We start from the raw sequence: 18683 nt of genomic DNA, 5'->3' as shown, positions 1-18683 counted from the left end.
AACATCAATGATGCATGCAAATTAGAATGTAGCAAGTTATAATGCCAGGGCAGAAAATCCATGAAAGCATACCGGAGACATCCCTGACAACCACTTTGTAGCAACAGCAATATCCTGCCGCCACTCATGTTCACACCGCCAGCAGGTGGCATCCCGTACAAGATTTACAGAACCCTGAATATGCCAGAACAAAATGCATTAAAGGTCGAAGTTGTAGCACTGAGAAAACAGACAACACGCCTCATGAAAATAAACAAGCGTATACCACCTGAAAAAGAAAAGGTTGCTTGGACATCCTAGGATGACAGCTTAAGAGAACAAATTACAAAGAATAAAACTCAATTTCTTGGCTGGAAAATAAGAGGTCATACTTATTGTTTACATTGAAATTTGCAAAAACATTGACAAGAGGCCAGCAGGATTTTTATTTTTATTGTTCTTGACAGAATGCGAAAAAGATCCCATAACAACAACAACAACAACAAACTATCAAACAAATAAATAAATAATAAGGAGAAAATTCTAGCAATGCCGGCTTACTTGAGAAGGCTGAGTCCAGATAGTTGTCCTTCCATGAAAATTAGCAATTAGTAAAGCACGAGGACAAGATGTAGGAGACCATTCAATAAACTGAACTGAATCACGTGGAGAATCTGCAAAATAATAATCATAATAAAAAACTTTAAAAAGTAGATTATGGGAAGTGCAAATAAACCGTGCTAAAATAAGTAAAACCTACACAAGTATTCCACTTGACATTGTTAGCTTACTTCATAAACTTCTAAGATATTCTAGGGATGGAGTCTGAAGACAATAATGCTCCCAACTCTCACATAAACATCGCATATATGTTCCATACCTAGAAGTTTAATGATTGCAAGATATCAAGGCCAACCAGAAGGTCAAACTTGGATGACGGGCAGATGAAGTTGAACATGGTTGATGCTATTAAGTTTATAGAGCTGTATTCCAAGAATGATTAAAAGAAGGGTTGATTCAACGTTTGGAAAGCCATAAGTTTTGAGATGCATCCAAGAAGGAAACTAAGACTCTTCTGAATAGGATAGGGTGACCCTTTTCGATAGGTCTGCACTAAGGTCCATAGAGAAATTGGGTTAGATTCTCGAAAGACATTTAGAAAGCAAGAAAGGTTTGTGAATACTCATCAGAATTATGTGTTGGACATAAGAAATGATGGCTTGGTTTCCTACTACTAGGAGATTTTGGAAGCAAAGTGGTTAGGAACACGAACATCACAGAACTTCCAAGGGTGAAGAAATTGGGGCTTCTGAAGAGTTGGTGGGGACTCTCAAGAAACTTTCATTGATACTAGGGGGAGAATTCAAGAATATGGAAGCTAGCTTAGACAGTAACTTCCCTTCAAAAGCAGTCACAGCTGCTGCCATGCGTCCTAAACATACCAGGCAGCAACCGACCAAGCATTTTTAATCCATTTCCTTTTATAGTTTACCATTCCCTACAGGTGCTCAAGCTGATGGCTCCCATCCACAACAAGTACTAACCACTTGTCTGTTCTCCCAATCAAGCCAGGACACATCCTGTTACATGTGGATCCGCCCGATTGAAAGCTTTCCCAGGCTATGTAATCCAAGGTTACCTGGATCGCGGGTCGCTTTGGTACGCGGTACCTGTGTTCAAATTATCTCCGATATTATCGAAATATCTCTGATATTATCTTTATCTCTAGCTCAACGATACCGATAACACTGGTAGCAATATCGATAACGCTGGTAGTATCAGAAATTCTAGGTATTAGCAATGTATCGCTAAGTATCGCCAACATATCAATATCGCTAATATAATCATCAATATTTTCAACTATGTAAATTCTAGGTGTCACTTGTATTGTCAATGCATCAATATCGCCACTGTATCGCCAATAATTTCGACTATGTAAATTCTAGGTAATGCTTGTATCATTACTATATTGACGATATTTCAATAATATCGCCAACATATTGATATCATCAAAATTTTGTTTATTAGAAATTTTTTTATCATAAAATTTTTCCGCAGGCACATGGACGTAGTGTTCAATTTGTCATTGATAATATTGATAATATCTCAATATTATCTCAACATGCAAGACAAAAAATATCTCGATATTATCGATATCGCAACATGCAAGATATTGAGACCACAATCTTTCGTTTCCTTTCCAATTGTTGATGATTTCTTGGTGAAATATCATGTGTTGTTGATATTTTGCAATATAAATGGATGTTTAGATGGAATGTTGGATGATTAAATTGGCCGGAGAGGATGGTTGGACTGATTTCTTACACCAGCACATGCTTGTAAGGCCCCATTAAATGGAAACTTGCTATGTATATATTCTTTTTGCATTATTTTTTTTAATTTCTAAATATGCAAATATGTACATTTTAACATCTCCTGAAGTTTCACTGAAAAATCCATCGTTTATCCTATGTTTCCCTGCATTTCTGGTTATCAACGATATCGATATTGTTTCCATATCCTTGGCCAGCGAAACTTGTAGTTGTAGCGATACCGATACTTCGAACACTGCGTGGTACACAGTGTTACCTAGACACTTGCATACACTTGGACACTCCCAGACACGACACAACACTTCAAAATCTGTACAAATAAAATATCTTAGTGATGTCAGAGAAAAGTGCCATGTGTCAGACAATTTAAAGTGAGGTGTCCAAACATATTTTTCACAAAACTTCCTTTAATCCCTCTCAATTTGTTTTATGTGAATTACTATTTCAAGTCAAAAGATGTCTTCTTCCTAGACCTCAAGCTTGCCTCCATTCTCTTGTTGTTGAAGAAACTACTCATAAAATCTTCCTCTCACCCTCTAGATTTTAGTTTATTTTTCACTGCAGGTACCATGAGGCTATATAACAAAAAAGCACAAGCTTTGTTCTTCTTTTTGCTTTTCTATCCTTCCGTGGTCGTTCTCTAATTTTTTAAGAAAGCAAGTAATGTTTCATACAGATTACCATTTTGTGAGGCAATCATAAATTATTTTCAATATTTTGTTTATCAATTGCTTGTTTTTATGAAAGATAGAGGGAATTTCATTAAGAAGGCACCAAGATGGTGCCAAAAACCTTACAACCCTATCTAGCAAAAAGAAAGATACTATCTTTCAATAATGCAAAACAAGAAGCCCAATCAGCAATGAAGGATTTCACCCTACGGATGAAAAATCCAACATCCTTCTCAGAATCATTAAAGCATCTTCCATTCATCCCCCACCCTACGGATGAAAAATTCAAAATCCTTCTCAGAATCATCAAAGCATCTTCCACACCCCCACCCCCCCAAAAAAAATAAAAAAATAAATAACATCCAGGACAACAAACAAGTGATGAAAGAATGCATCTAGGCCACAGAAATTGTTAATTAAAATTAAGCCATTAGAACGCATACTGCTCAAGCTAAACCAATTGTCCTTAAAATAGATTGGACTGATCCAACAGCCCAGATTAGAGTTCTGGACCATTTAACCATCTGAATTGTGAATCTAGACCATTTCAAGTGCCTAGATTGATTAGATTAAAGATACACGCCAAGTCAAGGTCAAATGACATGTGGACGCAATTCAGTGGTCCAATTTTTTGTGTTCTGCCAATCCAATCGAATGGCATTGATGGAATAGACATGTAGCTTGGACTTGATAATATATGATGTAGAGAAGGACATAAAACAATGAGAAGTCACCATCTTCCTCAAGTAAGCAAAACCTTGAATCCACAAGATAAAGAAGGCAAATTCGAAATTGTATTGAGATATGATTCTAAGACTTCCCAATTACATCACTTATAAAGATAAAGTGAAACCCTAATTCAAAAGTTACCTAAATTATTAAAACTCTTCTAAAGCCTAATTTGCCGAAAATAGAAAGTCTAGATCAGCCTTATTGGAGGATTCCTAGCATGATTACAAGCAATTTCAAAAAAGACAGAAATCCTAAAACTCTAAAAATAAGGAGATACGACAAAAATAGAAATTACTAAAAATAGTAATTTTTTCCTAAAACTACAATTTTGAACCAGAAGGGTGGGATTTCTCGCGAAATGAACAGATGCAACCCACTACGCAGGTCAGTTGAACTTAGATGGCCCGCTACATAAAGATCGATAGGTCATGCATTCCATGACGATACCTGGATCAAAACTTATAGCTGATTTACTGTCCACACTTCGGACAACAATTTCTCCCCATCCGGAATGAATTTGTTTGAACCAGATGCGCCTGGGGCCCAGTTACGCAATGCCCTACGTAAGACTAGGCTCAGATTTGACAAACAAATTTCGCTTCCATTTGGGCTTCTTTTAGTCCAGTAGTGCCAAGAATGCATCTATGACATGTCCTACATCAGACCCCCGCACTTGGAAAGAACTTGTCCTAAAGTTACTCAATGGACTCGGCTCATGATACTCATACAAGTTTGTTACATTGAAAGTTTGTGAGATCTCCATGCCCTCAAGAAGATCAACAACATAGTCGTTATCATTGATTTTCCTGAGAATTGAAACAAGATCTATCTTTTTATTCATCGGCTTATTATATGTCCCAGTTGAAAACCTCTCCTTGCACAGGTGAACTGGCACATTATCATCCACTTCAAACACCTTCAAGCACCGATGTTTATTAACCTCTTCCTTATACTTGGCATTAGACTCCTGTAACTTCTTGGGCACCAATAGGGTAGGGTTGGAACAACACACAGACTCATGCTCTCCCTCACTAGACCCTTACGGATTAGTTCCTCCACTTGTCCATGCAAGATCTTGCATTCTTTCGGTCTCATCCGATAATGTGGGCAATTAGGCAGACTTGCTCCTAGGACAATATCAATGTGGTGCTAAATAATATGCATAAGGGGCAACTCGTCAAGAAGTTCTTTGGGTATAATCCCCTTTAACTCCTGCAATACAAGTTTCAACTTATTCAGAATGTTTGTGGGTTCTACTTCTCCCTCCTTCACAACTAATGCATTGATCACCCCTGTCTCCTCAAATTCTTTGACAAAATCCCATAAGGTTACAAGAGACCACCCCTCCGCTTTAGAAGTCTTGGGTTGGTTCTCCGTTCTCATAAGGGCGATGATAATCTTTCTACTATCTTTAACAAAAACAAATATATTATCCCAGCCTGTATGTATGTAGCATTAACATCGTACCGCCATGGTTGACCAAGTAGCATGTGACAAGCCTGCATATCAACTACGTCACACGTTACTTTGTTCTTAATCCATCCAATCATGTACTGAGAGGGGTGCATTTCTATCTTCAATTGCAACTTTTCCACCATAGTCTTCGACACGATGTTCTCACTGCTCTACCATCTATGATCAAATCACAGATCTTTTGATTCACAGTGCGCTTCATTTGAAAGATGTTGTGCCACAGCGGATTAACCTCCTCCTTCGGCATGTACAACAACTTCCTCATGATTAGAGTAGTGGATTGCAATTCACCATTATCGGGTATTGGACTGTGATTCATCATCAGTATCACACCATGAACATGATGACCACGAACTCCATTACAGATCTCATGTTGCTCATTATTACGAACACAGGTCTGTCCTAAAGCTTTCGTCAAACAGTCGTACGCCGCCTGCAATCCTTACATGGCTTAGAAATTCTCCCCACTGGAAAGCTTTAAGGGCCATCATTGCTTAGGATTGTTCCATGGAACACTGTCCATGGCGTTGTTGCCCAAATCCTTGTTAGATGTCGTCAAATTGAGGAAAAGCCTCTCTCTGATACCAACTAACATTAGGAATGACGTGAAACAATGAGAAGAAGATTATCGTCTTCCTCAGGCAGGCAAAACCTTGAATCCCCAAGGTAGATATTGAATCCACAAGATAAAGGGAAATTTGAAATTGTATTGAGATATGATTCTAAGACTTCACGATTACATCATTTATAAAGATAAGGCGAAACCCTAATTCGAAAGTTACCAAAAATAGTAAAACTCTTCTAAAGCCTAATTTGCCAAAAATAAAAAGTCCGAATAAATCTTACCAAAGGATTCCTAGTATGATTAGAAGCAATTTTTAAAAAGACAGAAATCTTAAAACTCGAAATTATTAAAAATAGTAATTTTTTCATAAAACAACAATTTTGAACCAGAAGGGTGAGTTTTCTCACGAAACGGACGGATGCAACCCACTATGTAGGTAGATTGACCTCAGATGGCCCACTACATAACTATCGATAGGTCGTACATTCCATAATGCTACCCATATCAGAAGTTATGGCTAATTTACAGTCGACACTTCAAACGGCAATTTCTCCCTATCTGGAATGAATTTCTTCAAACCAGTCACGCTTGGGGCCCAGTTACATCATGCACTACGCAGGACTGGGCCCGGATCTGACAGACTACTTCTGCTTCCATTCAGGCTTCTTTTGGTCCAACTATGCGAAGAATGGATCTGTGGCACATCCTACATCAATATATTTTGGAAATTTCCTGATTTGATGTCTCCATTCAGTTATGCTATTTCCCTTTTAGTTTTAGAATCTTTAGAATAATTGTCAAGTTTCCTGCTTTACTAGAAGTCCATGTGTCCAATCTTTTAGGGATTTTGTTATGTCATAGCTAGCTTAAAAATATTCAAGTCTAGCTTTGTTGATGAATATTTGGAATAGTAAATGGAAAATGTTTCTTTCTTTATCTTTTCATGTAGTGGGAATTGGTTGTCTTTTGTTTAGATACTACTACTAGAACCATCGGTGCAATGCCATTGGATTGGGCGATTTTACCTAGTTACTCATAATTTTCTATTTTCCTAAATTCATGAGTGCAAACATGAAGAATTTTTAGCTCCAAATCTGTTGTGAAAAGGTTTTAAATTATAGTTGCACAAAGCATGAAGCGAAAAGCCAACAGTATCAAGTGCAGGGGATCATCTATTTCCATATGCTAGCAAGTATAAACCAAGGTTGGCCTTATAGACTTGGATCGACTTGCTTAGTCCACAAAATTTGACTCGAATGGGTCAACATGGCGACTTGGGTGAGTCATGTTTTTCTATTTAATCAAATTTATAATTAGAGAAATTATAGATAAATATTTAAAAATGCTTAATTACTTGTCAATTCTCAATAGTATTGCTTGATGTGAGTTTGGAGATATGCTCATCCACAATATACCCCATAACCTGGACAGTCAGGACAGTACATAAGTACCATGTAAGAGGAGGATGAATCATCACTAAATTTAAAATTAAAATGGTGTTGAACTATCACAGGATCATGTACTTCTTTAAAGCATTTGGTTGGCAAGGTTAACTCTATCAATGGGCATATGGACAAGAGAGTAACTTCATGACACCACATGCCAACATGGAACATGTGTGAGATCTAAGAAGACCATCAGGTGGATCCCACCCTATAGATACCAATGCTTTAAAGTCAAGCTCGCTCCACTTGTGAATTTAAGAAACTTTAGGATGTCTTAAAAAGGCTTGGCTAAACATTTTTATCCATTCATTTGTTTTGTAGCCTCTAGCTCTAGTGATCCATGGATCGGGCTTATCTTTTGTCAATGGGATTTTCATTGTGGCGCCCATCTAATAGGTGAGGTGGATTGCCCCACGAGTGACACTTTGTCACACGGGTGGAATGTAGATGGGCCATGTTATCCACACTCATGTGGTTAGCAAAGTTCTAACTTCTGTCTAGTCAATTGGGAGAGAAATTTCACAATTTTGTAGAGCATGAGTATGATAGATTATACACAAGCTCTTCAAGATTCTGCATGTGGAGTAAAAATAACTCAAGTTGAACCACCTAAATTGTGAATCCCAATTTAGATGGGTTATTAACAAAAAAAATAATACTAATTGAGTAACGTAACTACCAGATCTGTGAACTTTTACGGGACGACTTGATTGAAGAATAGAAAACGGAACTAATTCGACAAATAGGTAAAGCATAGGGTTGTACATCGAGTCGAACCGAGTCGAGCTGGCCTTAGCTTGACTCAGCTCGAACATTGGCTGACCTCAGCTCGAACTCGGCTCGGCTCGGTCCTCGAGCCTAACAAGCTAGCTCGGCTCGATTCGGTCAGCAGCTCGGGCCAAGATCGAGCCGAGTTCCCCATGGAGGCATTTCCACAAACACCTGAACTGCAACTTCAAAAACCCACTATTTTATAAACAAAGGCAATGGTTTTATAGGTGTTTTATCAAACACCTTTTAAGTAACATAAAAACCAAAAAAAAAAAAAAAAAAAGAAGGAGAGAGAGAGAGAGAGAGAGAGAAGGTATTTATTTAATGTACATACCTTGCTTGCCACCGGCCAAACCTTCCTTGCCACCAGCCACATTTTGTTGAGTCATTTTATCAAACAGTTGGTGAGCAACATCAATGGCAAAGTAACCGAGTCACCAAACTGGTTCGATTCGAGCTAGATTCGATCCGAGTCGAGTCGAGCTAGGGCATGCTCGAACTCATTTTCGAGCTCAAAAAATCAGCTCGAACTCAGCTTCGAACCGAGTCGAATCGAGCTTTTTCGAGTTGAGTTGAGCGAGCTAACCGAGCTAGCTCGGTTCATGTACACCCCTAGTAAAGCATAAGTCAGAGGCTTGGATCGTTCAACCAATATGTTTTAGGGTCACGGTCTCTTTATGGTAGGTTCCAGAATTTAGATGGTTTATTTGGAGTGTTTGCTTTGGCACGCCTACAATTTCTAAGCGCACGTGTATGATGTATCAACCATTAAACTCTATCAAAGTATCAAATAACTCTTCTTCCCCCTTATCTTCTCCTCTTCCAAGCAAAAGATGGACAGAAACCTATCCACAAAGGGAGATGCAGCTCCTCCATTCTTAACTCCATCACCACCTACCATCGGCCTTTCATATGAAGCATTAAAAACCCCCCACAAAAACCAACGTGTTCCCAGACGGCCATTTTTTAAATTTTATAAAAAAAAAAAAAAAAACACTGTTACAGGACCGTTACGGGGCTATTACAGGGCTGTCATGGGACCGTTACAGGGCCTTTACAACCTATTTTTTCTATAACGGCCGTTACGGCCGTTTCAATCCTGTAATGCATAACAATTATGACCATTACTGTTACGGCCGTTACATAATCAATTTTGAATACCTTGACAAAAACAGTTCAAACAAATTACCACGACTTGACTGGTTATCACCACTAGCACAAGTCACTGAGTCACTTGACAAATTAATCAAACTCGTCCGAGTGACATTCGATTTTGACCTCCACCTTGTATACACTTATTCGTTTTTAGAAAGATGGTAAATTTATCAGGCTGCAACCGAAAGAAAAAGAAGGAAAACAAACAAAGGAAAAGAAGAACAAGAAGAAGAAGAAAACGAAAACGAAAACGAAAAAAAAAAGCTAGACAAACTAAAAATACAACAACAACAACCCAACGGCTAGAAGAGACCCCGAGGGGACAACCCAACCCCATAAATAATCAAGGAGCCCAATCTCTGAACAAAAGGATCCTACTGAAAACCCCAACATAGTAAAGACTTTTGTTGCGAAAGCACCAATTGTTCCTTTCTCCCCAAATAACCCAGAGAACTACTAACAAAACGACCCTCCATTTCTTCCTACCAAAGCTTCCTCCAGTGGCAGCATGCCAAGAGGCAAAGAGGCCATCAATGGAAAGAGGCATGACCTAGTGAACCTTCAAGGCCAACGACTTTGGACCAAACACCCCAAGAAAACAGACGATGAAGGAAAAAGTGGTCAATCGAGTCCGCATCTTGCAAACACAACATATAGACATTTGGCAAAACTATTCTCCTTTTGTGACGATTATCAATAGTTAACGTTGGACCCCTTCCCAAGGTGTTTTGTATCAATAATGGTGGCCGTAACAATCACCACCGTTACCGATACAAGGGGCGTAATGGCCGATACCCCCTCGTATCACTTGAATTTTTTTCTTCAAAAATTCTAAAAAATATCAGAATAAAGCAAATACTCCAAATATATGAGGTTTGAATCAATCCCAGGTTGTGAGGTTCATAAATTCATCAAACAACCCAATGCAACATTCTCACCAAAGAGTGGACCGTTACACTACCATAAACATGTTCAAAACAAAAAATGAATGCATGTTTGGAATATTTACAATTTTTTGGATTTTCTGCATATTTTTTCAGATACGACCGATATAAGGGCAAAACGGCCAATATGCTACTATATTGATTGAATTTTTTTCTCGAAAAAGTCTGAAAAAGATATGTAAAAAATCCAAAAAAAAAAATGTAAATATTCCAAACATGCATTCATTTTTTTTGTTTTGATGTTTATATAGTATAATGGTCCACTCGTTGGTGAAAATGTTATATCAAGCTATCTGATGAATTTAAGAACCTGGCAACTAGGGATTGACTGCAAACCTTCTATATTTAATTATCTAACTATATAATATCAATGATAAATTTATTAGAATGAATGTACTACCAAAACATCTCACATTTGCAAGTTTTACCATTATTTACAGTATTGGTTTATTACATGACTTGCGTATATTTCATTTCAACATCACTCACATTTGAACATGTAATTCCTATACCTAACAATTTGATATCAGTTCCCCAAGAAATCTTAAGAAGAAATTGAAATTAAATTCGGGCAGACCACTCGATGCCCCAAATTGACCTCAAATTCATGCAATCTATCGGCACTTATCCCACTAATGGATTGGTCGACATTTACCCGACGGTGAAGAATGAAAAATATCAAATGGTCCTATTTTAAAAAACAAGTGTCCGCAAATTAACAACTAAAATCATTCAAACAATTTGATTTGGAATTGTGACTTAGCAACGACGGCTCCATAATTTAATTGGTTAAATTTTGAGTTAGTATATTCCTCATGTAAAATTTTGTTAAGACCCTGTATGTGGTGCCCACGTCGATGTATGTGTTGTATATCCATGTTGTCTATCTGTTTTGCCAACTCATTTTGGAGCTGGCCCAAAAATGAGGCAAATCCAAATCTCAGGTGGACCACTAGTGGGTAAGGCCCTAAACATGGGGCCCACCTTGATGTATGTGTTGTATATCCATGTCGTCAATATGTTTTGCCAACCCATTTTAAGGCATGGTCCTAAAAATGTGGCAGATCCAAATCTTAGGTGGAGCACCAATGAGTGAGGCCTTGAATGTGGGCCCCACCTCAATGTATGTGTTGTATATCCATGTCGTCCATCCGTTTTGCCAACTCATTTTCGGGCATGGTCCCAAAAACGAGGCGGATCCAAATCTCAGGTGGACCACACAATAGGGATCGAACACCCATCGTTAAAAACTTCTTCGGACCAAAATTTTTTTGGATCAAGTTGTTATTTGTGTTTTCCCTTCATCCAAGTCTACATGACCTTATCAACAGGTTCAATGGCAAATAAACATTACAATGGCCATAGGAAAACTTCTTAGGACCAAAAAAAGTTTGGATCAAGCTGTTATTTGTGTTTTCCCTTCATCTAGGTCTATGTGACCTTATGAACAAGTTCGACGGCAAATAAACACTACAATGGCCATAGGAAAATTTTAACTATAGGTATTCAATCCCTACTATGTGGTCCACCTGAGATTTGGATCTGCCTCATTTTTGGGACCATGCCCTAAATGAACTGAAAAAACTAATGGACAACATGGATATACAACACATACACCAAGGTGGACCCCACGATTAGTGAAACAATGCAAACACTTAGCACCATACGTTGCCAAAGTTTTTTTAAAAAATATTACGTGGCTATTATTATTAACATCGTCCATCCGTTACGTGGTTGCTGTCAAAGAAGAAGATCAAAACAAGTAAGCTTTTTTTCTTCGTTTGTTTTTTTAAATTTTTTTTCCCGTTCTCTATAAGGTTATTGTGCGTAATGACCATTATGAGAACCAGAACAGTTGTTATGCCTTGTAACAACCATTACGGCTCCCGTAACAAATGTTACGGTTTCAAATTTCAGGGGGTCACCGATTTGACCCCGTATCATGTAATGTTATCAACCGTTACTATTACGTAATGGTTAATACAAGCATAACATAACTGCCTTCCAATTAGCCAAGCAAAGGCCGGCGTGGCATAGGAACAGAGGAAACCCATGTGGTTGTAGGTGCTTGAGGAAGCGGACTCAAAAGGGATGACGTAGAAGGATCATACAATGAAGGCGCCAACGCACTGAGCCTCCAAGCCATTGAGTCATCCTCCTTCGAAGAAAGCGAGACACCCTACAGATAAGACAAAAGATTAAAGATTCCTCCTAAATGGAGGAAGCCAAATTCCTTCCTCACCACTACCTGAGTAGTAGGAAGCCATGGAAATGTCCACATCAAGGCTGAGGGAGGCAAGCTCAGGGAAAGCAGATTTGAGGGAATAGTCACCATACCATATGTCATCCCAATATCTAACTCTAACACCATCACCCATGGAGAACCCCAAACCTACAAACACAGATAGAGCTACCCGAGCAATTCCTTTCAAAATATAAGATGATCAATAAAAGGAGGAATTTTTTGTCCACTATCCATAGGAGAAAGACCATATTTGGCAGAGATAATAGATCTCAAAAGACAAGAATCCTCCTTACCAAGACGACGGGCCCATTTTCCCAGAAGCGCGGACTTCCTTCCTTCCAATTCAATAGAGGAAATTTTCATAAGGAGCCCCCTTACCAAAGGAAATCTCTCCAGACTCTGTCAATCCAGGAGATAGATGATTCCAAACACTGGAAGAGGGACATGTAGTAGAGGGAAAGGTTGGCAAACAAGGCCTTAATTGGGGTTTAGGGCTCAAAAACGAGTTGACTTCGGCAAGTCTCGAGTGGAATAAAAAACAGTTAACTCTGACAAGTCCTGAGTGGAATCGCCTAAGTCAGCCAAGATGGGTTAAACAACTACGAAACACCACTCAAAAAATAAGAAGAAGAAAAAAAAAAAAAACTATGAAGCCAAAGCAAGAGCAAAGTGGGATGCAGCACCTGGTTATGCAACTAAGTCCAAAATGATTGTGCAACTTGACGACAATAATTTCCCATTAACTAAGAAGCTCTATGGTAGGGCCTAACATTGAAGGTGACATAATGTTGTGAGATGGAATTCTTAGGAGTTCATCTCCATGAAAACATGCAAACATACCAAAAGAGATCCATGACTTGTGACTTCCGCTTATTCCACCATGTTCATAGGAGAAGCAAATGAGAATGTTGATTCCTTAGCTAAGGATAGGTATCACTAGAACACTTCTACCATCTGGAGACTTAAGTCTTGTAAGTTAATCTTTAAAGAGTTTTCTGGTGCATAATGTTTCTTGTTGCATATTCATTCTTCGATGAGAAAGTATCACAAAAATATGCATGTATGATTAAAATCCTGTCACAAACAATCATGGACAATCTTTTTTTTTCTGATCAACAGTGTACAATCAAGTTCATTGCACATGTTTTCCAACAATGACTACTGCAGTTAGTATCTATCCAATTCTGAATCTCAACTCAAGGATTAAAGATATTTCAAAGTTGCTAGGGAGCCATGAAGCTTACCTGCTGTGACATTGAACACAGCACATTCAGTCGGTCGCTCTGGATTTACAATATGTATGGGTATCCAAAATGGTGGATTTGTGGTAGAACTACAAAACACCATTCCAGTTGTCAACAAATTATAGGCAAGCAGTGAAAAGGAACATGCATGTGATTTCCTTCTTCTGATAGAAAATTAACAGAAGACTTGAGATAATATCTTAGATGTTTCAAAGAAACAATATGAAAGAATTGAACGTGCTCTACCCAATTCAAATTGGATGCATATTGATTTGAGAGCCCAAAAGACGGGTTATGGTCAGGCAGAGATGGAAGCAACATTGGTGGAGTGTCATTGTCGCAGCTCAATCATGTTGGATGCATATTAATTTCATAGCCCAATTGCTTGCCATGCCCAAGGAAAAAAGGCTCGATTGAACTCATATTTGATTGCAATAAAGAGGGAATCTGATCCATTTTACCAGGGCAGGAAGCGAGGAACTAAAATGGAATTTGTTGAGACTGTTTTATCATCCATTGCTTAGCCTCATGGTTGTGGGTGGACCCCTTGATATTATTGGAGAGGTTGACGGCAGACTAGATTTGACATTGCCCAAAAAACAAAAGTGTTCACTTGGAGTTTTGATAAACTTGGTGTTGTATTTTACTGAAAAGACGTGGATATTCATGAGATGGCAATTGATAGCATTATTGATGCATTGCCCCTATCATGGGGTTTCTAAAAATAACCCTTTTCATAGAAATAGGTATTCTGAACAGGCTTTTGGCTGTGGGTAAGCTCATGGAGTTTTGAAGTTCAAGCTTTTATCTTTGCTTTCTTCCTAAAGCTCTTAGATTTGACAGTATAATTCGCCTTAAGTGGATCGCAAGAATATCATAGACGCACAGGTAACATATTAAATTATATTATATTTTCTTATATTAAATATATATATATATAGACAGAGGGAGGTAACAGACTATATTACACACACACACACACACACACACACACACACACACACACACACACACAGGTTTTAGGTCCAACTGGTTGGACTTGGACCATAGGGTACAGGCCACCCAGCTGATAATTTCCAAATGTGTTAATGCAAGTGACATCCAACCCTTCCAAGATCATCTAGTGCAAAAATCATCCATATCTATTCATTAGGTGGGCCGCACCATAGGGAAAAAAAAAAAGTCTAGCCATTGGAAAATAGTAAAATACAAGTGTGATCCACTCAAAGAGTGGATATGGCTGATTTTTGCAGAAGGTAATCCTCGTGATGGAGCCAACCTATTGGACGGATTGGACATCACATGCCTATGAAAGGATGGAGGTTATCCACTGGGCAGACTGTAATTTATGGCCGAACTGGCTGGAGATGAAATCATCTCATACATTCATACATATATAGAAGGCCAGGGGAAAGACGAAGGTTAATGTCTGCTGCCAATCTACCATTTAAAAGCCACAACCTTTTTTCTTTTTTATTTTTCCTTTTTTTCACAACAATAGCAGCACCAAGTTGGGAGAAAGGCTAAGATGATGATGATGATGATTCATTACAGTAGCATGCCATTAGGAAAAAGGTCTAGTCTCTACATAGGAGAGAAGATGGTCACACTCATGAAAGTACAAACCTGGGTATCCTGGCACATGTCTCAGACGCGCATGCTATAGCATTCAATCTTCCACACCAACCGACAGCACTGGCCAACAAATACAAGAAAGAGATCATAATCAGCTCATAATCTTAACAAACGAAAAAGTTCCCCATGAGGCTCACCCTGTCTACCCACGACATGGTAATCAAGTCACTCCTCCAGGCCTGACCACTGACAGGCCACATTGAGAAAATCTCACTGATCAGAGATTCTCTCGCCATCCATACAAAGGTGAGACGAAAATAATGGTACAGATTTCAACCAATGCAAATACAAGTCAAGGAAATTAATATTGGAATCTCCAACATGAATGATTCGAACCACCATCTGGTGGTGCAGCCATGCAAGAACAAACCCAGTGCAGAGGTCCAAAATGGGCCCTGCTGCTATCGAATTGTATTATTTGTAGAGCAAGGTCTTGTTTGAAGGGCTAGATATCTTGCATTGATGATATAAAAGATTGCAATCTTTCTTTTCTTTGAGAGGGTTGTCAGCTCTTGCGCCATCTCGGCGCTCGTTTAATAAATTTCATTCCTTTTCAACCAAAAAAAAAAAAAAAAAAAAAATCCAATTAAAATTTGGACCACATCAAGGGTCCAGATTGACAACCCGAACAAAATCAAGGGTACCAATTGAAGATCTTAACGACATAAAAGATCTGATTGAAGGTCCAGACAATATTGACAGTCTGACTGAAGATCTGAACCACATCAACTCTCCTGATGGGGGAATCTGGAGGTCCCATTGAATTGTGAGGCTGACAAATCCAATCGATTTGCCCAATTTGTCAGCTGATTGGACCATGGGGCCCACAAGTCCACATTCTGAGGGCCTACATCCAGACTGCAAAGAGACTCTTGTACCAATCATGCGGCCTCTATACTCATATAAATGATATATACATAGGGCATTTATGAATATTTGGAATTTAATTCCTTTCCTTGTTTATTACAATAAAACTCGTATATGGATTAGTTGAGATAATTTAGAAAAGAAAAGGTTGGACCGATAGGAACTTTTGCATTAACTAGATGAGTTTTCTGAATGCAATTCTATACTTATAGCCATAAGTGAATGAAAGATGCATGTTCTGACAAAATTGTCATTTGAATATGAACTTCATGGATTTTTTTCATTCCTCTAGATGAGTCATGATTATTTCCTTCTAGTGGGTTTTTGTCCCTAAGAGGCTGTTGGGTTTTCCATCGGTCCCCCTAATTTCTACTAGAGGGTTTCTTCTCTCTTTCTAATTGAATTAACTAAAGGCTGCTGGAAAAACAATTCCAGTCCATTATTAGACCCTGATTTTCATTTGTGTGTCATCCATAATTGGATCTCAATTTTGTGGCATCTGAGACAGGAGAACCTACATACCAATACATATTTTCATATTCAATACTTTAATTTATCATCATTGTCATCATTTAAGCCTTATCCCAACTGATTGAGGTCAGCATATTCAATCCACTCATTAAGTTTGGGCCACATGTATGTTGGGTTAGATTGTTGGCGATCAATGATTTCAACAGTGTGGTGTGGGGACCTGATGAGTGGATGGGCCTGAATTTTGAGCGAAGTGAGCTTCATGATCATTCCCACCTGGTACAGGACTCACGGTGTCTTACATGTGGGACACTGCAGCACTGTAAGCTTAGCACATAAGGGACTCTGTACTCATTCCTCATGTACTTCCCCTACACAACTAAATAGGCCACTCGTGTGGGAAATTCCACTTTATCATCCCACAAGAAATTGAATTTTCAATCTCAAGAGAACTTGTCATATTGTTCAATTTCCTCGTCCATCTCAAGTGAAATGGAAACAGCTTGATTTCATTTTTATTGAGTGAACAACATGCGTGTGTGCTGAAACTTAAAAATAAAAATGCAACCGCCAAAACTGAAATCCAATGGAAAGAACATCAGCAATACATCAAATTACACAAAATCAAAACACTAGAGTACCATTCCAAGTCCAAACTCGACTCCAAAACATGTCATTGACGGAACCAAAACCCTGGAATAGAATTCCTAACAAAACTCTTCCGAGAAACCAGAATTCGGCAGAACCAACTGCCCCAAGTCCAAATTCAACTAGAATTGGAAGTCAATGGGACTGAAATCCGTCGGATAATGGGAGGGGAATGGAGGCACCTGAAATTGCGGCAGAGCTCAGGGACGCTCATCTTGTGGCGGAGATTGGAGCGAGGCTGCTTGAGGCGGATGCGGAAGACGGTGGCGGGTGACGGAGGATCGTCGTCGATCGCGGTAGTCGGGTGGTGGTCGTCCTTTCGATCGGCCATCGGTGAATCGTCTTGCGATTCGTGAGGAGGTGGCGGTTTTTCGGAAACCCTAGTATCAGTGGGTCGGGCGGGAGCATCTGCCGAATCGCCTTCGGTGTCTTGGACAATGATTGGAGGATTATTCATTTGGAGGAAAAAAGGGGTATTTATGAGAGAGAGAGAGAGAGATGGAAAAGTCGCGATTGAGGGCGACAGGAAGAACTGTAGAGAGAGAGAGAGAGAGAGAGAGAGAGGTGGGATTTTGGTGGGGTTTTCGTTTTCTTTTTGTTTTTGTTTTGAGAGGGGCTGTAGAATTGGCGGAGATATTCGAGCGAGTACATAAGACATGGGAGGAACGCAAATTCCCTGTCCCCGGCGTACAACTGCTCCTGCGAGACGGGCTCGGTCCAGGAAGGGGCTCTGTGGCGGCCACCATGACGTGTTTTTTTTATCCATGCCGTCCATCCATTTTTCAGATGAATTAAAAAGGAGAGAGCCTGAGATAGAGGTAGATCCAAGACTGAAATAGACTACACCACATGAAGTAGTGGTGATAATGATGCCCACCATTGAAACCTTCTTAGTATTGGGGGCCGTTGCACAAAACCTTAGGATCTAGCCTCCCAAAAACACCAAAGTTATTAGATAATAAAGCAATGAAATAGATCAGAGCATAAATCATAAGACACAAGAGATTTTTACATAGAAAACCTTCAAAGAGGTATCATGGGACCTAGTCCAGAACAACAATCTACTATGAAGTAAAACGTTACAACCGATCACAAACACACCTTTCTATGATCAAACATTCTTCACTCACGCAGGAGTGGATAAACAACAAGAGAATTAAAAAAAAAACGGAGATATCTCACCGATCACGAGGACGTAAAAGCACTAAGATGTCAAGTGCACAGTAGATCACCTCTACGAACAGAACTTCTCTTCCACAAGCTTCTTCTATCTCTTTTTCTCTCTCTCTCATACATTTGATAGCTCTAAACCCTTTAGCAAACCCTTATAAAGCTTTAGAAAACTCTCTTGCATTCCCTATAACAACCCTAGGGACCCTTATTTATAGTTTAGGCAACTTGCTTTCGCACCTCTTTGAAAACCGCCTCAAATTTACGCAGTCCGCACAAAATCCAGACATGAATCTGTGTAACCTCGACTGGTCGAGTAGGGTCCTCGACCGGTC

The 18683-nt window shown here is 39.1% G+C and overlaps 1 protein-coding gene across 1 annotated transcript in view; it reads right to left on the bottom strand.

The window, feature by feature from the left end:
• The window catches only part of LOC131226267 (mediator of RNA polymerase II transcription subunit 16), a 58389-nt gene extending 40621 nt beyond the window's left edge, over positions 1-17768 (bottom strand). Inside the window, exons 1-5 of the mRNA XM_058222053.1 lie at positions 17361-17768; positions 15184-15252; positions 13558-13646; positions 541-653; positions 73-174 (exon numbers count right to left, since the gene is read on the bottom strand). Of these exons, the coding sequence (XP_058078036.1) occupies positions 73-174; positions 541-653; positions 13558-13646; positions 15184-15252; positions 17361-17635 (648 nt within the window). The 5' untranslated portion in view covers positions 17636-17768. The remainder of the gene's footprint in view (positions 1-72; positions 175-540; positions 654-13557; positions 13647-15183; positions 15253-17360) is intronic.
• Between the last annotated feature and the right edge of the window lie 915 nt (positions 17769-18683).

The sequence above is a fragment of the Magnolia sinica genome, chromosome 14, assembly GCF_029962835.1.
Source record: "Magnolia sinica isolate HGM2019 chromosome 14, MsV1, whole genome shotgun sequence".
NCBI lineage: Eukaryota > Viridiplantae > Streptophyta > Magnoliopsida > Magnoliales > Magnoliaceae > Magnolia > Magnolia sinica.
Note: the sequence above shows the minus strand (reverse complement) of the source record. Positions and strands in the feature narration are given on the sequence as shown.